The sequence below is a fragment of the Gopherus evgoodei genome, chromosome 4 (genome assembly GCF_007399415.2).
Source record: "Gopherus evgoodei ecotype Sinaloan lineage chromosome 4, rGopEvg1_v1.p, whole genome shotgun sequence".
NCBI lineage: Eukaryota > Metazoa > Chordata > Testudines > Testudinidae > Gopherus > Gopherus evgoodei.
Window position 1 is genome coordinate 30,933,943 of NC_044325.1, and position 20,621 is coordinate 30,954,563.

Here is a 20,621-nt window from a genome sequence, read left to right on the forward strand (position 1 = left end):
TTAGAAAGCATTTCTCTTCATTTATCTTTCTACTGCAATGGAGTAAAGGGAACTATTTGGTGGTGGTGTTACACTTCTAAGGTAGAATCAATCAATCAATTAAAATAATAGAATAAAGTAGTAATAATAAGATCACCCCAATCGGCAGGCACATAGAAATAGCTGAAGCAGTGGGAGAGGGAAGGGTAGGGAATGGTTCAACTATAGGTTCTAGCTCCTGTTGTCATCTTTAATTAAGTTTGAAAAGACTAGACAATTGCGGCATTCTCTATTTATTTTATAACTGCAGAAACGTTGCTTGGAAAATGCATGCACAAGTAATATGACAAATGTGCTAAGAAATCCACTTAATTTCACTTGACAGTCACAGTTTCAAAACAAGTAAACACATCAGCAAACGGCAGATGCCAAACGCTGGGATCTCTTCCACAGGTGTAAATCTGGAATAACCCTGCTTTATGCAGCTATTCACTGAGAACATAACTGATCAATGCTGGAGACCAGCATCTTCAGCTGGTGTAATTCACTTGACTTCTTCCAAGGCCTTGTCTGCACATAGAAGTTTTGCCAAAGAGAGTTATATCAGTTCAAATAAATTGATGCAGCTATTTGGGTTGAGTGTGTTCACACTGCTCCCTGTGCACTAGGGCATGCTCGTGTCTACACAGGGCCACACTACATTGATGTAAGCTGGTATAGTGTGTGTCGGTATCTCAGAGTCCTTTGCAGAGTCCTGGGCTCATTGCATTGTGGGCAACCTTCACAGCATATTGTAGGATCCCTGTTAGCATCCGAGGGAATTGTGGGAGCAAGGTTCAGACACCCATCAGACCTTCCCAGACCACACCTTGTCCCTGCACCATTTGTGAACTGGCTGAGGCCTTGAAGAATGCAACATTCATTATTATAACAGGACTGTATATATTACTGTGCATCTGATGCTCCACTCCCCTGCATGCATAGTTATTTATAGCTGTGAAGAGTTGAGGTAGAACACATCCAGATCAGAATGGCATCATTTTACACCCCCTTTGCACTTTGATTTGGTAGCATTTTACACCACTTTGTCCAGGTGTAAATGACTAAACATGTAATGCCAGGAGAATCAGGACTTATGTTGTTGCAGTTTTAAGGGCTAAATTCCATTCCGAGTTTCACTGATGTAAATCTGGGATAACCATCACTTCAGCTTTATAAGGATGTAACTAAGCACAAAACCTAGACTTTAAGCCCTGTTCTGGTCTCACTTACAGTCCATATGTCCCAGAATTCAACATTAGAGCTCATCTCCACATTCCCCTCCCCTCCCCGCCCCCGGAAAATTCTGATGAAAACAAAAAAACTTCTGTTTTCTCTGAAATTTCATTTTTTTCCTCTGAAAACTCAAAAGATTTTCCCTGAAAACATGAACTGTGGCACCACCTAGGAGCTGTAGTTTGCTCCGCTATGTGCCAGGATCATCAACTGCACTACATCTCCCATAATTAGGCTCCAAATTTTTTTTTACCAGTAAGTCTCAGTAAATGTCGCTTTCACCATACACAGACAAACCAACAAAAAATACTTCCACGGGTAATAGAAATGTACAGATAGGCAAGGTAAGAAAAATGCCCCTTGAGAACTTATTAGAGTTTGATTTTAGCATATCTACTTTGTATATTTTGACATGTGCTGTTGACAATTTGCGTTTTAACAAGTTTAAAGCTTCAACATTTTGAATCTCAACATCTACTGTTGTTAAATGTGAGAGACACACACTCATTTCCTGCAACGGTGAAAGTTTAAATTGATAAAAATAATTTTTAAATATGCTTTAAAATAAACGTCAATGTTATCCAACAAAATTGTAATAAAAATCAAATTATTGAAGTGTACTCGTAATGCTCCGTGATCTCCCCTCTTGGTGAGGAGAAGATGTGCATCATGGAGTTCCTGGTTATGGTGCAATACGGGAAATAAAGTCCCGAAAGGGGATGTGAGGAGCAAACTGCAACACCTCTGAGGTGCTACAACTCCCATTTTCAGCCAAAATATTTTGGTTTGTAGCTGAAATATTTCAACAAAAATTTAAATTTTTTGGTGAAAAATTTAAATTGGTCAAGAACCCAATTTTTCATCAAAAAACAGCTTTGATGGGAATTTTATGACCAGTCCTAGTTTGTATAGTGCAAACAAAGAGAGATGTATTGCATCTTTTTCAATAAAAAGATACTTATCAGTTTTCTCCTTTGTAAAACTTTGTATGGATATGCTGGGAGATGTGGAAGGTGTAATACACAAAGGAAATGCAGACTATCTGCCCATGGTGGAGAAGAGAAGAGAGTGAAGAAAGAGGCCTGAATGAGTAAGATGTACAAAGCCTACGCTCTGGATTTTTTAAAAGCAGAGTGCACGTTACTGTGGTAAATTAAGCCTCACATAACTTTAACTTGCCTGACTGACCCTTTCTACGTTACCCCACAGCTCATGGACTTTGGTAGAATCACTGGCGGGCCAGATTTTCACATGGACAAACTGCTGTTGAAGCATTCCTCTACTGTACTAGGCAATGAAAATGCTTTCCTTCCCCAGCTCTTTCCACTTGTTTTTTCCCTTTAAGAGACTCTTACTGTACAGCTTTGCTTGACTTCCCCATGACCCTCTTACTGTGTTTTGGGGCAGTCATGCAGTAGAGATCTTTTTTGAGAGCTTCTTTTCAAAGCTTGTAACCTGTGGACTGACCCGTGATAAATAATCCAGTTAATGTAACCGTATCACCTTTCACCTGAGACTCTCAAAGCATTTTAACAAATATGATTGAGTTACACCTAATGGAAGAATTATCCTCATTTTACAGATGAGGAAACTGAGGCACAGATAGGTGACTTGACTTGCTCAGGGACCCATAGGAAGGCTGTGGTGGATCAGGAAAAAAATCCCAGCTCTTCTGAGTTCTTTTCCCACACCTTCACCTTAAGACCAATTTCCCATCTCAACAATAAGCAACATTTTTTTTATTCTTAGAAGAACACCACAAAGCAATGATTCTGTTCTGGGAAAGGAGTGAGACTGAGCTGAGGATAATTCATCTTTGAGGTTCTAAAACTGAGCCCTTGCTTTAGTTCCCAAGAGGGTGAAGTGGGGCAATTTTTGTTCTGTGTCTGTACAGCACCTAGCACAATGAGGTGCTGGTCCATGAGTCGGGCTCTGTTATAATAACTAGGCCTATAAATTTACTTCTCACAGTTGAGCTCACAATTAAGGTAAGGGAATGTTCACAGAATGTCACAGTAACATAACAATAAACAAATGGTAATACAATAAGTAACAATGCTCGCAATCAAAGAAGACAAGCAACAGATGAAGGATGGGAGGAAAAAACACAATACAAATATAATAAATTAATATTAATAGTCCCCCTCCATGTAAGCCATTATTAGTTGGCTAACTCCTTAGGTGTCACGAGAGACTTGACCATGAGAAAACATCTGAATGTCTGAACTATTAAACTCATATTATACTTGAACTGAGTCAAAGGCCATTAACCTAGTCCGGAACCTCTTGTTATCAGCATTGAGTTCCTCTAGCTTTTCCAGCTGATAAGTCACTTTGTACCTTCTGTTTCAATTTCTCCCCTTGGCAACAGGGAATTGAAACCCTTGTGACGACACTGAATAAGTCTCGGGCCAGCTGCCGTAAATCAGTATAGCTGAGAACTTGTCCCCAGATGTAATTTCAAACAAGCCCACAGAAAAACACACATTGCAACATAATGATATTTGGCATTTATATAGCAATTTTCAGATAAGGATCTCAGTGTATGTTTTACAAACAACAAATTAACTATTCTCACACTGTGGTCCAATATGTTTTATTGAATCTATTTAGTCTTACTTTTTAGTCAAAGAATGGAATATCACAAATGACTCCTTACTAATTTCACTGGAGGTGCCATGGATAAAACCCACAGTTAGTAATGGACTAATCCTATACTCATATAGCAAAACCAATGTAATTTTCATTTGCATTATTGGTTGGCATTTTGCCTTTTGAGTTACAGTCCAGGAATTGTGTAAACCGTTGCCAAACTTGTGAGTGTATGGAAGACACAAATATTAAAAATGAAGGCACTAGAAAGAAGCATTTCACAGTAAGAAAAGTCAGTAAGTCTGAGGAAGCATGCATATTTCCTCTCTTCCACTGCTTAGGAAACTGCAACACATTAATACAAAACAGTGTCACACTGATGCTTTCCCCTTGTTTTTAGGAGTTTGTATAACACCACCACTGCCTGCTGGAACTTGGCTTTGGAACTTCTTCTTGGTGATTCTCATTTTTCTGCTCTGAGTTTGGTCTCCAAGACTCGATAGCAATGCCCCAGATTCATCAGGCTGAGTCGCTAATTGCGGGATATGCTTTTTTTCCAGAATGAATTCCTAGTATAAAAAGAGAGGTTTCTTCCACGCAGGCATTCACTCATGGAAGGGCTCCATCCTGCAGCCCTTACTCACACACATAGTCCCTTTGATGAAACTAAGCAGCAGTTTTATATACTCTGTCCACAGTGAGATATACTGAGTAAGGGATACAGGATTAGGCTCATTAGCCCCAGTTTAGCAAGGTACTTAAACACATGCCTAACTTAAAGCATGTGAGTATTCTCACTGAAGTCAATGGGCCTATTCATGTGCTTAAGGTTAGCCACACGCTTCAGAATCTGGCTAAACTGGGGGCTTAATTTGTCATTTAAATGGTAAATGCAAATCAATTGTATCAATTCTTTCCAATGACTCCAACACTCAGGATGTTCCACACACAAACTATACTCTTGTCTGAACTATAAGCACATGTTTAAAACTGTCATGCAGAAAAAGCAGGACTGCCAATCTAACACAGTGTTTCTGCAAGTTCCACATGGTCCAAAACCCCTGCATTGCAATGCAGATAGTATTGGTATTTCAGTAATGGTTCTCAAGACTAGCTGTGCATGGCACTACTGGTACTGCAGGCTTCTGTGGTTCCCCTGCTTTACCTTAGTGACTAGCTGCTGTGCTGGTTCCCTGAGCATTACGGCCGCCCCGCTCCCATGCAGCAATATACTCTAACCATCAACGAGCACAATGGCGCCAAGCCCCAATTTCACCACCAAAAACAGGCTAAATGCCACGGGTGTGCAGTGGAATGGCTGAGAGATAGGGAAATATTATTTCAGTTTTATAGGTGGGGAAACTGAGGCACAGAGCCATTAAGTGACTTGCCTAAAGTCACACACTGAGTCATTAGGAGAGCTGGAAATGGAATTCGGATCTCCCGATTCCCAGTTCCAGGCTTTAGCTGCTATGCAGTGTGCCCTCTCCCACTGTGTATATAACTAACCTCTACATATGTTGCTAGTACATGCACTACTGCGTTTGTTAGAAGGCTCCAAAACACCCATCCTTGAATGAGCCAGACATCAGAGCTGCTTACATTTTAGCTGTCTATACAGTCTGTATTCCCTTAGCAGCAGGCACCCTGCTGTCCTGAGCAGCTTTTCTATTAATGCTACAGCAATGTTTGTTACTTACTTGGATCATGTCCAGTTTTGACAACCATTCCATTTCCTGCAAGGGGCCATAATGCTGCATGTGGCACTGCTCAGCCAGGTTGGCGATAGCTAACAACAATCTGCCTAGCTCTTGACTCTGCAAAGGCATAAAAGATGTTGGTGAATTTCGCCCCATAGAACGCTTTGAGCACAAGTGTGCCTGGGATTGCCTGCACGTGTGCCTGCACGATGAGGGAACATCTCTCAAGGCTACTACACAGGAGTTTGGCTAGGTAACAATTCTGCTGTGAGATCTAGCTTCTCCTCAATGTGTGACCCAACTGCACTGCTGCCTATAGCTCTGCCCCCATCTCCTCCTACATCCCTCTCTTGGCCCTTCTGTTCTATCCAAGCTTCTCTCTTCCCTCCTCACTTTGTGCCCTTCTCTGCACAAGGTATAACCCTCAGCCTCAGCAATTGCTAATAACGACACTGGCCTTTCCATCCTACACCTGAGAATCCCCCTCCTATCTGCTTTTCTGCCCTCCCAGATGTCTTCTCCCCCATGGAGCTAGTCAGATTGGGGTCCCTCCAGATTGCCAGACTTGCAGAGTTTAGCAATTTTCCCACAAGTTCGTGCTGCCTCCTGCCTGGGCTCTCTGTCATGCCCCAACCCATGGCATGGCTCCCACCTGCTGTTGTGGCTGCCTCACTTGGTGATGAGAGGCAGCAGCACTAGTGAGAACGTGCTGTTCTAAGTGGCAGCTGTGGGTAGGCAGAGGCACAGAAGTAGGGCACTGCAGGAGTGATACCTAAGAAGATGAAGGGATGAATGCAGAAAAGGGGAAACCAGAGGGAGCCCTGGGAGCGGCTAGTGAGGGAGATGGGAGAAAAGGTCAAGAGGGAGAGGCGGAAAACTGGGTAGTAAATCATGGAGTGGGAGGAAGACAGTGTCTCTACAGGGCTGGACTGGAAAAGTCTCTCTAGGTGTCAGCTGGCGGCTAGATTGGGAGAAAACTTGTTTGTATGTAGAAAGGATTGTGCCTAAGGCCCTTGACTGAAATCCCCAGTTTAGACAATCAGTGACTAGCCATTTTCAGCAGTACAAACTCCTAGAGTAGACAAGAAAAGCTATTTGAAGTTTAAACTCACTGCTTGAAACTGGGCTAGATTGCACTGGCCACAGCCTCTTTGCCTGGCAACAGTAGGGGTTTGCAGTGGTGCAGCTATACCAGTGGATAGTCACTTATGGCTGTGACAGAGACAAATCTTCAGTGTAAACAAGGCTTGCATCCACCCCTGGAAACCACTGAAGAGGTAGTGTTTGGAGCAAGTTGCTGCAGATTTTGTGGTAGCTTCTGGCTTCAACGTTGTGTAAACGTGCAGGCCTCACCACTGTGGTGCCTCCTGCTGGTCATCTCCAGGAATTAGCTCTCCAGCCACTGGAGCGCCCTCTGCAGGCCAGTGTCCCACTACCACTTGCTGGCCCCCATGTCCCTCCCAGGACCCCAATGACCTGTTAGCTGGGGTGCTGCCCCCAGCAGTAACCCCACAATTCTGTGTCTCTCCCTCCCAGGGGGACCCCCATCCACTATCCCCACTTTGCCTCAGTCTTGGCTACTACCAGTCATCACTTAGCCCCCATTCACTGGGGCAGCCTGCAGTATATCAGCCACTCATCACAGGCAAAGGGGTTTGGACCTGCTGCCTCCGCCTACCCGTGGGCTACCCCTTTGCAACCCCAGTATCAGTTGGCCTTACCCTAGGCCTGCAGCCTGGGGGTTTTCCAGGCCAGAGCTCCCCAGCTCCTCTTACCTTCCTCCAGCCCTGCTTCACTCAGGTACCCTGTCTCTAGCTCCCTGCAGCCAGGCCCATCTCCCACTACAAACAGAAAGGGACTGCTGAGCTCCTGGCTCCCAGCCTCTTTATACAAGCCAGCTGGGGCCTGATGGGGCATGGCCCAGTTGCAGCCACCTCCCAATCAGCCCAGTTTAGTAGCTCCCAGCCACAGCCTTCCCCCAGGGCTGTTTTAAGCCCTTCAAGGCAAGAGCAGGGTAACCACCCTGCTACAATTGTCCTTTTGCCCAGAAATTCAATAGGTACAATTGTCCTTTTGCCCGGAAATTCAATAGGTACAATTGTCTTTTTGGGAAGAACTGACGTTTAAGAACCTAGGGCCAAACCCAGAGCTCCTTACCCACACAACGGTCCCGCTGACTAGCCCTGACTTGGAAGTTTAGCCAACAGCAAACAACAAACTAGATGAAAGTAAATGAGAAGTTGGAGAGCAAACCAAAAAGAGTGATGAGTTGTGTATCTTAGAACAATGGGCAAGTTAATGAATTCTGGGCCTGATCCTGCTGCCAGCTCCCCCACTTGCCTCCAAGGAAGGAGGATCAGGCCCTGAATGTTTGTAATCTCACTCGTGTGCCAGTCTTTTCAGTTAGGGTATGTGTCTCCTCTGTTTTATCCATGGCTTGTGTTCTGCTGGAAGGAACAGAAGGGGCACTTCTGAACTTACCTGATATCTGAAGTGACCTTTCTCGTGGTTAATACTGACTTCCAGCTGCTTGTTTTTCTCCTGTATTCTGTTGCACTTCATCTGAAGCTCAGATAGTTCCCTAATCAGCATCTGGGCAAGGTAAACAAGAATGCCCACTGGGGATGTGCTTTGCACTGCAGGAGTCTAGCCCTCGTGTCACTCATTCTCCTAGTGGCTTTCAACTTGAAGGATCCCAAAGCACTTTACAGATTAACAAACGATGTCACTAACAGTGAGTTACACTCGGAGGCAAATCTTTCCCTGGCCACATGGCTGCACTGGGGGAAGCACAGTCTGGACCTGTTCAACAAGTGTTGTATAGGCTACGAGCATGCCCTGCAACCATAACTCTGAAACAAACTGGGCCATTCCACTGTCAGTTACAGTAATATAAGTCCAAAGCAACTCCAGTAGAGCTTGTCCATGTGGGAAATTACTCTGGAACAACAGAGAGTGCAAATTTAAAGAGCAATAACGATTCTGAAGTATTTCAACACTCTTATTCCTGAAGGTGAGTGTCCACAACAGGGAGCAACTCCACAATAGCTATTCTGGGTCAACTTCCTTATGCAGACAAGCCCTCACTCTGGATTTACACTGACATAGCTGAGCACAGAATTTGGCCCCTAATGCCAGGTTCCTGGCCTTTGACAGAACACTGTCTCCAGGTGCAACTCACATGCTACCGTGATGGCCACCATCTTGGCCTACAAACAGGAGAATAAACAAGGGTGCCAAAGAGCTGGAACCATAAGTCTTCCCCTTCCCTTGCAGGAGCCTGGCTCTAGCCCGCTGTTTTTATTAACAGAAAAGGTTAAGGATTATTCACTGAATTAAAAATAAAACACCTGGAAAAACTCTTCTCTATCAGGAATCTCCTTCAGTGGCCACAATTTACAAGTGTGGGTCTACACTGTGCTAGAAGACCCATGCTGTGGACCATTACTACACAGTGTGCTCTTGGGCCTGCCTGATCCAATAGCCATGCAACATTCTGATGGGGGATGGAGTGAGCATGTGCCATAGAGGTTGACACTACTCATCTGAGAGTAGAAATTTGCCCAGGGTGATCAAGTGATGAGAACGTACAATGTCTGTGATCAGCAATATTCCAGAAATCACTGCCCCTTTCAGCAGTTACATATGAACACAGGGTTGCCAATTTTGGTTGGACATATTCCTGGAGGTTTCATCACATGACATAATCTTTAATTAATCCTTAATTCTGGAGGGCTGGGGATGGACCCCAGCTAAGGGTTCAGTGGAAGTTGCTGGTGCTCAGTATTTCACAGAATCAGACCCTGGCTTAACTCTCTTGAACTAACTACTATCTAATATGCCATAAATAACATGCTTGATAACATTACAAGTTTTGTGGTATCATGTTCCCGTTGCAAGGTTTCAAGGTCATGCTGGCTTTTCTCAAAGTCATCTGACAGGGTGATCAAGTTCTTTATCAAGGTCTGGTTTGTAGCAGACAGCGTCTCATGCCGCCTGATGATAGCTCCAATGACAGAATCTGCACCGTACTTCGGATAGTCTGTAGCGGGACACAGGGGAAATACAGCACAAAGGGAGAACAGACTTAGCTCACCATATATTAGAGACACTTTATTTTCCTTCCTTTTCAAGTTATGTACCGGATCCATTAAGGAATTGAGGGTATGTCTACACTGCAATACAACACCCTCAGCTGGCCCATGTCAGCTGACTTGGGCTCGTGGGGCTCAGGCCGGAGCCAGGGCTCTGGACACTCCCCCTTCACCAGTTCCCAGAGCCTGGGCTCCAGCACTGCCCAAACATCTACGCTGCAATTTTATAGCCCAGCAGCCCAAGCCCACAACAGCTGACATGAGTCAGCCATGGGTGTTTTATTGCAATGTAGACATACCCCAAGTGACTCGGGGGAGATACCATGTATTTGCAACTCCCACACCTTCCAGGAGGGGCCAATTGCACAATTGGGCCCTGTCCATGCTAAATAAAACTTTTCCATGAAAACTGACTCAATATTGCGAGCTGCAAACATTCAGACCTGATTAGATGATTTAAAATCATGAGATTTTTTAAAAAATATTAAATTTAGAGTTATTTTTAGTTGCCTTCCAGTTTTTGGAGCCTTTAAGGTTCATGTTTTCAATCTTTTCTCCACAACCACAAAAGCCAGAAGTGGATATTTTTAAAATGAGAGCTGAGAGTCTTATGACTTATGAGAGTCAGCTAACTTCAGGAACCGGGATTTCAAGACCAACAAGTATTGCGAGACTCAAAGTAAAGTTGCAAGAGTTGGAAACACTGTAATGGATATCTGAGAAGAAAAAAAGACCTCTTGTTCTGATAGTATGTAGGCATGTAAGAAAATCAGATGGCTTGAGTGACTTAATTCCATAAAAATATACCAAGCTTTTGAGCAATTGACAGTTTTTATTAATGACTTTAGTACAAAAAGTAGGAGTGTGCTAATGAAATTTGCTGATGATACAAAGTTGGGAGGCATCATCACTGCTGAGGAGGACTGGAATATTAAAAAGGGAACTCTGGATGACCTCGAAGGCTGAAGTGACAGAAACGGGATGAAATTCAATAGTACAAAGTACAAGGACATGCACTTAGGAGGGTCCTATCGTAAGAATTTATGCTACAAGCTGGGGGCTCATCAGTTGGAAGGGACAGGAAGAGGAGAGAGACCTGGGTGCATCAACTGATCACAGGATGACCACAAGCCAGCAATGTGATGCAGCTCTGAAAAGGTCAAATGCAATCCTAGGATGTATTATGTATTGCCAGTAGAGATAGAGAAGTAGTAATGTCATTATACCAGGTGCTGATGAGACCTCATCTGGAATACTGTGTACACAGTACAGCTCTTGTCACCCATATTCAAGAAAGATGAATTCAAACTGGAACAGATGCACAGAAGAGCTACTAGGATGACCAGGAGAATGGAGGGCCTGTCTTATGAAAGGAGACTGGAAGAGCATGGCTTGTTTAGTCTCCCAAAGAGAAGACTGAAAGGGGATATGAGTACTCTCAGTAAATATACTGAGGTGTAAAGGGATAAATACCAGGGAGTGTGAAGAGCTATTTAAGCTCAAGGACAATGTTGGCACAAGAACAAATGGGTATAAAATGGCCACGAACAAATTCAGGCTGGAATTAGAAGAAAGTTTCTAATCATCAGGAGGGTAAAGTTCTAGAACAATGTCCCAATAGGAGTTGTGAGGAGAAATAACTGGTTTAGTTTTAAGAGAGAACTGGACAAATTCATGAGTATGACTGGATGACAGGCCTGCTTATGATGGTAAGGGGCACGGTTCAGCAGTCCCAGTGATCAATTGCAATTTACGTCTTATGTTCCTAATGCCTTATGCTTCAGGGTGTTAATTGCCAACTGCAGGAGTCAGGAAGGAATTTCCACTCTCTCCCCCAATGGATTCTGGGGGTTGGGGTTATCTCCTTCCTCTGAAGCATCATGGATGGCCATGACTGGAGAGGGGACACTGGGTGAGCTGGGCCAGGGCTCTGAGGGGGCATCGAGCATTCTCTCTCTCAGGTGCTTGGTGCTCATGTGCTCAGAGTCTAACTGATCACCATATGTGGGGTCAGGAAAGAATTTCCCCTCAAGTCAAATTGGCAGTGAGCTTGGGGGTTTTCGCCTTCCTTTGCAGCATGTGGGTTCGGGTCATTTGCCAGGATTATCTGGGTCCATGTCACTTAACCAATTCCCTGCTATTGCAGGGGCCTTTGGCATTGGTGCATTAGTCCCTCCTATTCTCTGCCTGTGGCACACAACAGTCTGATCTCCTGTAGGCTGTAATACTTTGGTCTCATTTCAGTTGTTGGGCTTAGTGTGTGGCTGCTGGGTGATGTTGGTGGCCTGTGATATACAGGAGGTCAGACTAGATGAGCTGGTGGTTTCTTTCTGGCCTTAAATTCTATGATTATGTCTCTATGACAATATAATGCAGTTCATTTTAAGTGATGTACTGAAATGCAGCTGCAATCCTCCACCACTGGATGACAATGGTTCTATTACAGGGACATTTAACTTGTGGGAAGCTTGGTCAGAGGCTGTAAGAGTTTTTTACAGGACAGAATATTGATATCATATAACAGTAAGAGCATCTAAATGCAGAATCAGAAGAACCAGGTTCTCCAGCAATAGGATGGAACAAGGGAATTAAGATTTTGTACCAAAAAGTAAAATATGGCATAGAAGAGTCCACTTAAAAGAATCTACTCTTAGTCATGAATTCTGAGTTAAGCAGGTGATCGCATCACGCAAACTTGACTGGGTTGTGATGGGAAGCTGGTAACTTTCCATGGCTCAGGTTCTGAATGTTGCTAAGAGATGAATAATCTATAGACTTAACACCTGACTAAATGTTAAATGGCTGTCAGAAGAAATATCTATGATAATCTGATTACCTTTTAGTGCACAATTATCACTTCAGCCTTGAGTCTGGGCTAGAGAACCAAGACCTGACATACTCAAAAGAACTCAGATGGATGTTTTGATGCGTTTAAGCAAATTCTTATTCTATGAGGAATGTGCTAGTAACAAGGCAGAATCTGAGATTTGGAAAAATTAATTAAGTAGCTGATCCTTTATCTGATATGCAGATAACAAGCTGCACTATACTTACTTATGATAGTAATAAACTGAAAGATAAACCACATATTTTAAAACTAGAAGAGCTTATATCAGCCAAAATATCACTCCTATAAGCTAAAACAGGGTTTCTCAACTTTTTGGGTTGGTGACCCCCAAGTCAAAAGCAAAAATGTTCATGATCCCATTACATTTAGTACAAGAGTAACAAGGTATCAGTGATAAACTCAATAGGTTTATCATTATTTGTGTTTTGAGATGTTGCCAGAGAATGCTTACCCTTGGAGGGTAAGAGTGTGTGAGGAGTGGAGGAGAAAGAGTTCCTTTACTTTATATTGTAATAAAATATTTAATGCTTCCCTCTACTTCCCCACCCCCGATTACCCTTCATGACCTTGCAACCTCTGGGTTGCAACTCACAGGTTGAGAAAGACTGAGTGAGAAGTTAGTCTGGAGCATCTTCTAGTGACTCCAATTGTTTAATAAATAGGGAAGGATAAATGGTTTGGGCCAAGGATGCCTAAAAGATCCCCAGAAACTTTGGCAGGGGTCATCTGTGGATCATCACTCTGCTGCTGGGCACAATAGATCTACTCACTGCAAGGATAAAGCTTAGCTTTCTTGGGGTGCTGGTCCATGGCTGTGGAACAAACTCCCATGGGAACTAAGAACTGTCTAAAACCTCATCACTTTCTATTCTAAGGATAAGCTGTATGTCGGACTTTTCTTTCCATAGCAAACATGCAGAGCAGAGCAGAGCAGAAATAAAGTACCGATGACTAGGCTACACGGCCAGGTGACAGGAACAAAATGAGTCAGTGAAAGTTACTATTATTACACTTAAGGAGACCACAGATGCAGTGTAAGAGCACTTACTGTCAGGCAATTGGTCAATGACTTTCAGCAGGAAATCCTCATACACTTTTTGCTTGGCTACCTTCTTCTGCAGCTTCTGTTGTCTGTAAAAATGCAGCAAGGAATATGGAGAGTTTAATAAAAAACAATGGGAACACGAGGAACTAATTACATGAATCCCCTGTGTCAATTACGGCTTCTTGTCACACTTGCACTACTCAAGGGAAAGGATTTCCCTTATAGTAATGTGAATAATGGTGTAAGCATGTTGCATATAAATGACATAGAATTCTTCATCAGATCCAAAAGTGCCCAATCAGTTCAGTCTCCCAACACCGCGCAGAAGTTAGTGTTGTTAGAATAGCATTCCTGTACTATTACAGTCATAGTGTCTTTTCATAAAAGAGTAAACTGAAGCAATGAGAGGTTAAGTGACTTGCCCATGATTATCTAGATAATCTGTGACAAAGCCAAGAACCAAACACTCTTGGGACCTTGTACCAATAAAGTCAATGGGAATTTTGTCAATAATTAATGAGATTAGGACTCTAGTGGCCTGCCTGAATCACGGGACCATCCCATCTATCCTGGGGAGGAATGACTGAAAAAGATTTGGGGGTCATGGAGAGTAATCAGCTGAACATGAGCTCCCAGCATGATGTGGTGGCCAAAACAGCTAATGTGATCCTGGGATGCATATAGAGGGGAATCTCATGTAGGAGTAGAGAGGTTATTTTACTTCTGGTTTTGGCACTTGTGCAACCACTGATAGAACATCATGTCCAGTTCTGATGGCTGCAATTCAAGAAGGATGTTGATAAATTGGAGAGGGTTCAGAGAAGAGCCACAAGAATGATTAAAGAATTAGAAGACATGCCTTATGGTGATTGAGCTCTTTAGGTACATCTGCACAGCAGCTAGACATCCGCAACTGGCCCATGCCAGCTGACTCGGCTCGCGGTAGGGCTCAGGCTGTGGGGCTATTTCACTACTGTGCAGAAATCTGGGCTCAGGCTGGGGCCCAGACTTTAGGACCTATTCAACTTACTCATAAATTATCTGGAGAAAGGGGTAAACAGTGAGGTGGCAAAGTTTGCAGACGATATTAAACTGCTCAAGATAATTAAGACCAAAGCAGACTGTGAAGAACTTCAAAAAGATCTCACAAAACTAAGTGATTGGGCAACAAAATGGCAAATTAAATGTAATGTGGATAATCGTAAAGTAATGCACATTGGAAAAAATAACCCCAACTACACATACAATATGATGGGGGCTAATTTAGCTACAACGAGTCAGGAAAAAGATCTTGGAGTCATCGTGGATAGTTCTCTGAAGATGTCCACGCAGTGTGCAGAGGCAATCAAAAAAGCAAACAGGATGTTAGGAATCATTAAAAATGGGATAGAGAATAAGACTGAGAATATATTATTGCCTTTATATAAATCCATGGTACGCCCACATCTCGAATACTGTGTACAGATATGGTCCCCTCACCTCAAAAAAGATATACTGGCACTGGAAAAGGTTCAGAAAAGGGCAACTAAAATCATTAGGGGTTTGGAACGGGTCCCATATGAGGAAAGATTAAAGAGGCTAGGACTCTTCAGCTTGGAAAAGAGGAAACTAAGGGGGGATATGATAGAGGTATATAAAATCATGAGTGATGTGGAGAAAGTGGATAAGGAAAAGTTATTTACTTATTCCCATAATATAAGAACTAGGGGTCACCAAATGAAATTAATAGGCAGCAGGTTGAAACAAATAAAAGGAAGTTCTTCTTCACACAGTGCACAGTCAACTTGTGGAACTCCTTACCTGAGGAGGTTGTGAAGGCTGGGACTATAACAGCATTTAAAAAAGAACTGGATAAATTCATGGTGGTTAAGTCCATAAATGGCTATTAGCCAGGTTGAGTAAGGAATGGTGTCCCTCTGTTTGTACAATGGTAACCTCTGTTTGTCAGAGGATGGAGATGGATGGCAGAAGAGAGATCACTTGATCATTGCCTGTTAGGTTCACTCCCTTTGGGGCACCTGGCATTGGCCACTGTCAGTAGACAGGGTACTGGGCTAGATGGACCTTTGGTCTGACCCGGTACGGCCGTTCTTATGTTCTTATGACTTTGCAAGGTGGGAGTCCAGAAGTCTACATAGCAATGAAGCAGTCCAAGCCCTGTGAGCCCGAGTCAGCCGGCATTGGGCAGTTGCAGGTTTTTCTTTGCTATGTAGACACACCTTTTGTGTTTATCTATTTAGCTTAACAAAGAAAAGGTTAAGGGTTGACTTGATTACAGTCTATAAGTACCTACATAAAGAACAAATATTTAACAGTGGGCTCTTCAGTCTAGCAGAGAAAGTTATAACACAATCCAATGGCCGGAAGCTGAAGCTAGACAAATTTGGACTGGAAATAAGGTACGAATTTATAATGATGAGAGTGTAGTTAGCCACTGGAACAATTTACCAAAAGTTGTTGTGGATTCTCCATCACTGACAATTTTTAAATCAAGATTGGATGTTTTAGATATGCTTTAGGAATTAGTTTGGGGAAGTTTTCGGGCCTATGTTATAAAGGGCATCACACTAGAGGATCAGAATGGTCTCTTCTGGTCTCGGAATATATGATGCTAGGACTGGATGACAGGGGGTGGATCATTCAATAATTGCCCTATTCTGTTCACTCCCTCTGAAGCATGTGGCATTGGCCACTATCAGAAGACACAATACTAGGGTAGATGGACCTTTGGTCTGACTCAGTATGGCTGTTCTTGTGTTCTTTTGAATCTAACCATGACAAACATTTTCCCCCATAGCACAAGAGCTTTTATCTTCTGATGGCAAAAAGCAAAAAAGAACAGTCTTGTTAAGTCCCAGGACCAGGAGATTTGGATTCTATTCCTGCCTCTCACACAGACTTCCTGTGCAAAGCCCTTTGTCTCTCTAATCTCCTGTTTGCCCATCTGTAAAATGAAACGTGTGCTCTGTGGACAGCTGGACCTAAATTCACCATCAAGGTCCTGAATTGTTCAGGGATTTAGTGTGGAAATTCTGTACCAGCTCCATTAAAAGTGGAGGGTTTGGATTAATTAAATAGGTGTTATTTATTTTATATTAAATTCCATGTTTTTAATATTATCACCTTGTTCTCAGTTTCTGGTGGAAGCCTTAAGAGCTTCAGAACCTGTACAAGTTATTCAGTGAATTTAGCCCTTTGTTCTTAATCTCACTGGGGCAGGGACTGTCGTTTTGTTCTGTGTTTGTGCAGTGGCTAGCACAATGGGGCCTTGATCTAAGACTGGGGCTCCTAAGTGCTACCACAGTATAAATAATAAATAGTAATGTTTGCAAGCTCTCCACAAATGGAGCATGAGTTTTAAATGTTTCCTGGTTATAGTTGTTTCACTAATATTTTTTGCCAACAAATTCCAGCCTAAGTGTGCGTAACTAAGTGGCTGCAGCAAACATTCTATCTTCATCCTTCAATACGCAAGCTGTGTTACATGGTATTGCTTCTGTTCCCTGATTGGATGACCCTTATAAACTACTACTTCGATATCACTCAAAAGCAAATCAAAGAGATATGAATTTGCAAAATGTTCATGAATATTTGTCTTGACTAGTCATCCCTTTTTAACTAAAGCTCCTACGGAGTAGAATGTAGCCAAAGTAGCATACAATAAATGGTAAGAGTACATGGAAGAGAGGAAAGTTTGGCCGAAGGCCCCATGGAAAATTCAGGTCTTATGAAACATGCTGTCTGATTTTGATTGTTGAATGTTTCTTTGATTGTTATTATTAAGCAGAGATGGGACCAACCCAGGGCCGGTGCAACCATTTAGGCAACCTAGACAGTTGCCTAGGGCACTAGGATTTGGAAGACACCATTTTCTTCGGCAGCAACCGCGGTGGCCCCATCTTCGGCTGCCCCGTTACCGCCGGCATTTAGGCAGAGGGAGCTGGGCAGGGGAGCGCGGGGAGGGCCGTCTGCAGCAAATAAGGCGGGGGATGGCACACAGGGGAACTCCCTGTTCCAGCTCACCCCTGCCCCACCTCCTCCCTGAGCATGCCGTGGCTGCTTCACTTCTCCCGCCTCCCAAGCTTGTGGCGCCAATCAGCTTAGGCGCCGCAAGCCTGGAAGGCGGGAGAAGTGAAGCAGCGACGGCGTGCTCGGGGTGCTCATGCTCGTGTGCGGAGCAGGGGTGAGTTGGGGCAGGGGGGTGCTTCAGTGCGGAGGGTGAGGGATTGGGAGCTGCCATGGGGGGGCGCCTCAGGGCAGAGGGTGGGGAGTTGCCGTGGGGGGGGATGCCTCAGGGTGAGGAAGCGGGGGGGAGGGTGCAAGGTAGAAGTTTCACCTAGAGCGAGAAACATCCTTGCACCAGCCCTGGACCAACCTACAGAGTTATTAGGAAGAGACAGCTAACAGTTATGGGAGATTCGATTATTAGAAATATAGATTGCTAGGTTTGTGATGACTGGGAGAACCGCATGGTGAATTGCATGCCAGGTATGAAGGTTGCGGACCTCTCAAAACATCTAGATAGATTTATGTGCAGCGCTGGGGAGGAGCCAGTGGTCGTGGTACATATAGGTACCAATGACACAGGGAAAAGTAGGAGAGAGGTCCAAGCAGACAAATTGAGGGTGATAGATAAGAGATTAAAGTCTAGGACCTCCATGGTAGCATTCTCTGAAATGCTTTCAGTTCCACATGCAGGGCCAGTTAGGCAGGCAGAACTGCCAGCTCTCACTGCATGAATGATAATGGTGTTGTGAAGAGGGATTTAGGTTTATTAGGATTTGGGGAACCTTTTGGGGAAGAAGCCTATACAGCAGGGGTCCCCAATGCGGCGCCCGTGGGAGCAGCTAAATGTGCCCGCATCTTGATCCCCGGTGGAGCACCCGCCGAAATGCCACTGAATTTCAGCGGCATTTTGGCGGGGACATCTCTAGATGACACTGCTTGTCTCTGACAAGTGACGTCATTGAGAGTCGTCGCCCCTGAAATTCGACGGCATTTCGGCGGGTGCTCCACTACCGCAGTGGTCCTTCATCTGGCGCCCGCCAGACGAAAAGGTTGGGGACCACTGCTATAGAGGAAGGATGGGCGCCACCTAAATCAAAATGGAACCAGATTGCTGGCACCTAAAATTTTAAAGGTTATAAAGAAGTTTTTAAACTAAGGGCTGGGGAAAAGTCAACGGGTTAAGAGGAGCGCACATTTCGGACAGAGACATCCCTCTGAGGAGGATTTATTAAAAGGAACACGCCATAGCCTCGTAAAGAGGAGAGGAAAGAAGTTGAAACAGTCAGATGAGAAAGAGTCCCATTCAGTCACACCACATGAAGGCAGAAAACTAAATATTGACAAATTTTATAAATGCTTATATATAAATGCTACAAGTCTAAATATTAAGATGGATGAACCTGAGTGCCTGGTATTAAATGAGGAAATTGATATATTAGGCACCACAGAAAGGTGATGGAACCATGATAAGCAATGGGACACAGTAATAACAGGATACAAAAAATACAGTAATGACAGAGTAGGTCGCACTGGTGGAGCAGTGGCCCTATACGTGAAATCACAGAGTCAAATATGTATAAATCTTGAATGAATCAAACTGTACCATCAAATCTCTATGGATAGAAATTCCATATTGAACAAATAGCAGTAAGAATATACTGCCAACCACCAGACCAGAATGGTGACGGTGATTGTGAAATGAACAGGGAGACTAGACAGGTTATAATAACAGAAAACCCAGTAGTGCTGTGGGATTTCAAATATTCCCACATTGACTGGGACCATGTCACCTCAGGACAGGATACAGAGATAAAATTTCTAGACATCATTAACAACTGCTTCTTACAGCAGGAGATCCTGAGACTCATAAGGAGAGAAATAATTCTTGATTTAGTACTAAGTGGAGCCCAGGATCTGGTCCAAGAGATGAAAACAGATGAACTTCTCAATAATAGCTACCATAATTACATTACATCTAACATCCCTGTTGGAGAGAAATACCAAAGAAATCCACCAGTGTGGCATTTAACTTCTAAAAGGGGAACTACGCAAAATAAGGATGTTAGTTAAACAGAAATTAAAAGGAACAGTTACGAGAGTGAAATGTTTGAAAATTGCATAGAGACTATTTAAAAACACCATGATAAAGGCTCAAACTAAATGTTTGCCTAAACTAAACAAAAACAAAACAGCAAGAGGACCAAAATAATGCCACTATGGCTAAACAGATAAAAGAGGCAGAGACAAAAAGACACCCTTTAAAACTGGAAGCCAAACCTACTGAGGAAAATAGAAAGGAGCATAAACTCTGGCAAGTCAAGCCTGAATGTATAGTTAGGCAGGCCAAAAAAATAATTTGAAGAGCAACTAACAAAATACACAAAATCTCACAGCATTTTTTTAATTACATCAGAAGCAGGGAGCCTGCCAAACAATCACTGGGACCACTGGATTACTGAGCTGCTAAAAGAGCTCCCAAGAAAGGCAAGGCCATTGTGAAGAAGCTAAAACAATTCTTTGCATCAGTCTTCACTGGTATCTTTCAGAGGATATGCTGGAGATTCTCACACCAAAGCTTCTTTTTAGGTGACAAACCTAAGGAACTGTCCCAAATTGAGGTATTAATAGAGGAGTCTGGGGAACAAATTGAAAAATCAAACAGTAATACATCACCAGGATCAGATGGTATTCACCCAAGAGTTCTTAAGGAACTCAAATATGAAATTGCAGAACTACTAACTGTGGTATGTAATCTATCACTGAAATCAGCCTGTTTACCAGATGACTTGAGTATATCTAATGTAATGCCAATTTTTCAAAAAGATTCCACAGATGATCCTGGCAATTATGGGCTGGTGAGCCTAACTTCAGCACCTGGAAAATTGGTTGAAATTACAGTAAAGAACAGAATTATCAGACACACAGATGAATACAGTATGTTGGGGAAGAGTCAACACAGCTTTTGTGAAAGGAAACGATGCCTCACCAATCTGTTAGAATTCTTTAAAGGTGTCAACAAACATGTAAACTAGGGTGATCCAGTGGATATAGTGTACCTGCACTTTCAGAAAGCCTTTGAC

General features: G+C 43.3%; 1 protein-coding gene across 1 annotated transcript in view; it reads right to left on the minus strand.

Annotated features, from left to right (window-relative positions):
- Positions 1-2,112: 2,112 nt before the first annotated feature.
- CCDC197 (coiled-coil domain containing 197) overlaps positions 2,113-20,621 on the minus strand; it is a 43,815-nt gene continuing 25,306 nt past the window's right edge. Inside the window, exons 6-10 of the mRNA XM_030558853.1 lie at positions 13,537-13,619; positions 9,416-9,588; positions 8,028-8,138; positions 5,547-5,663; positions 2,113-4,415 (exon numbers count right to left, since the gene is read on the minus strand). Of these exons, the coding sequence (XP_030414713.1) occupies positions 4,218-4,415; positions 5,547-5,663; positions 8,028-8,138; positions 9,416-9,588; positions 13,537-13,619 (682 nt within the window). The 3' untranslated portion in view covers positions 2,113-4,217. The remainder of the gene's footprint in view (positions 4,416-5,546; positions 5,664-8,027; positions 8,139-9,415; positions 9,589-13,536; positions 13,620-20,621) is intronic.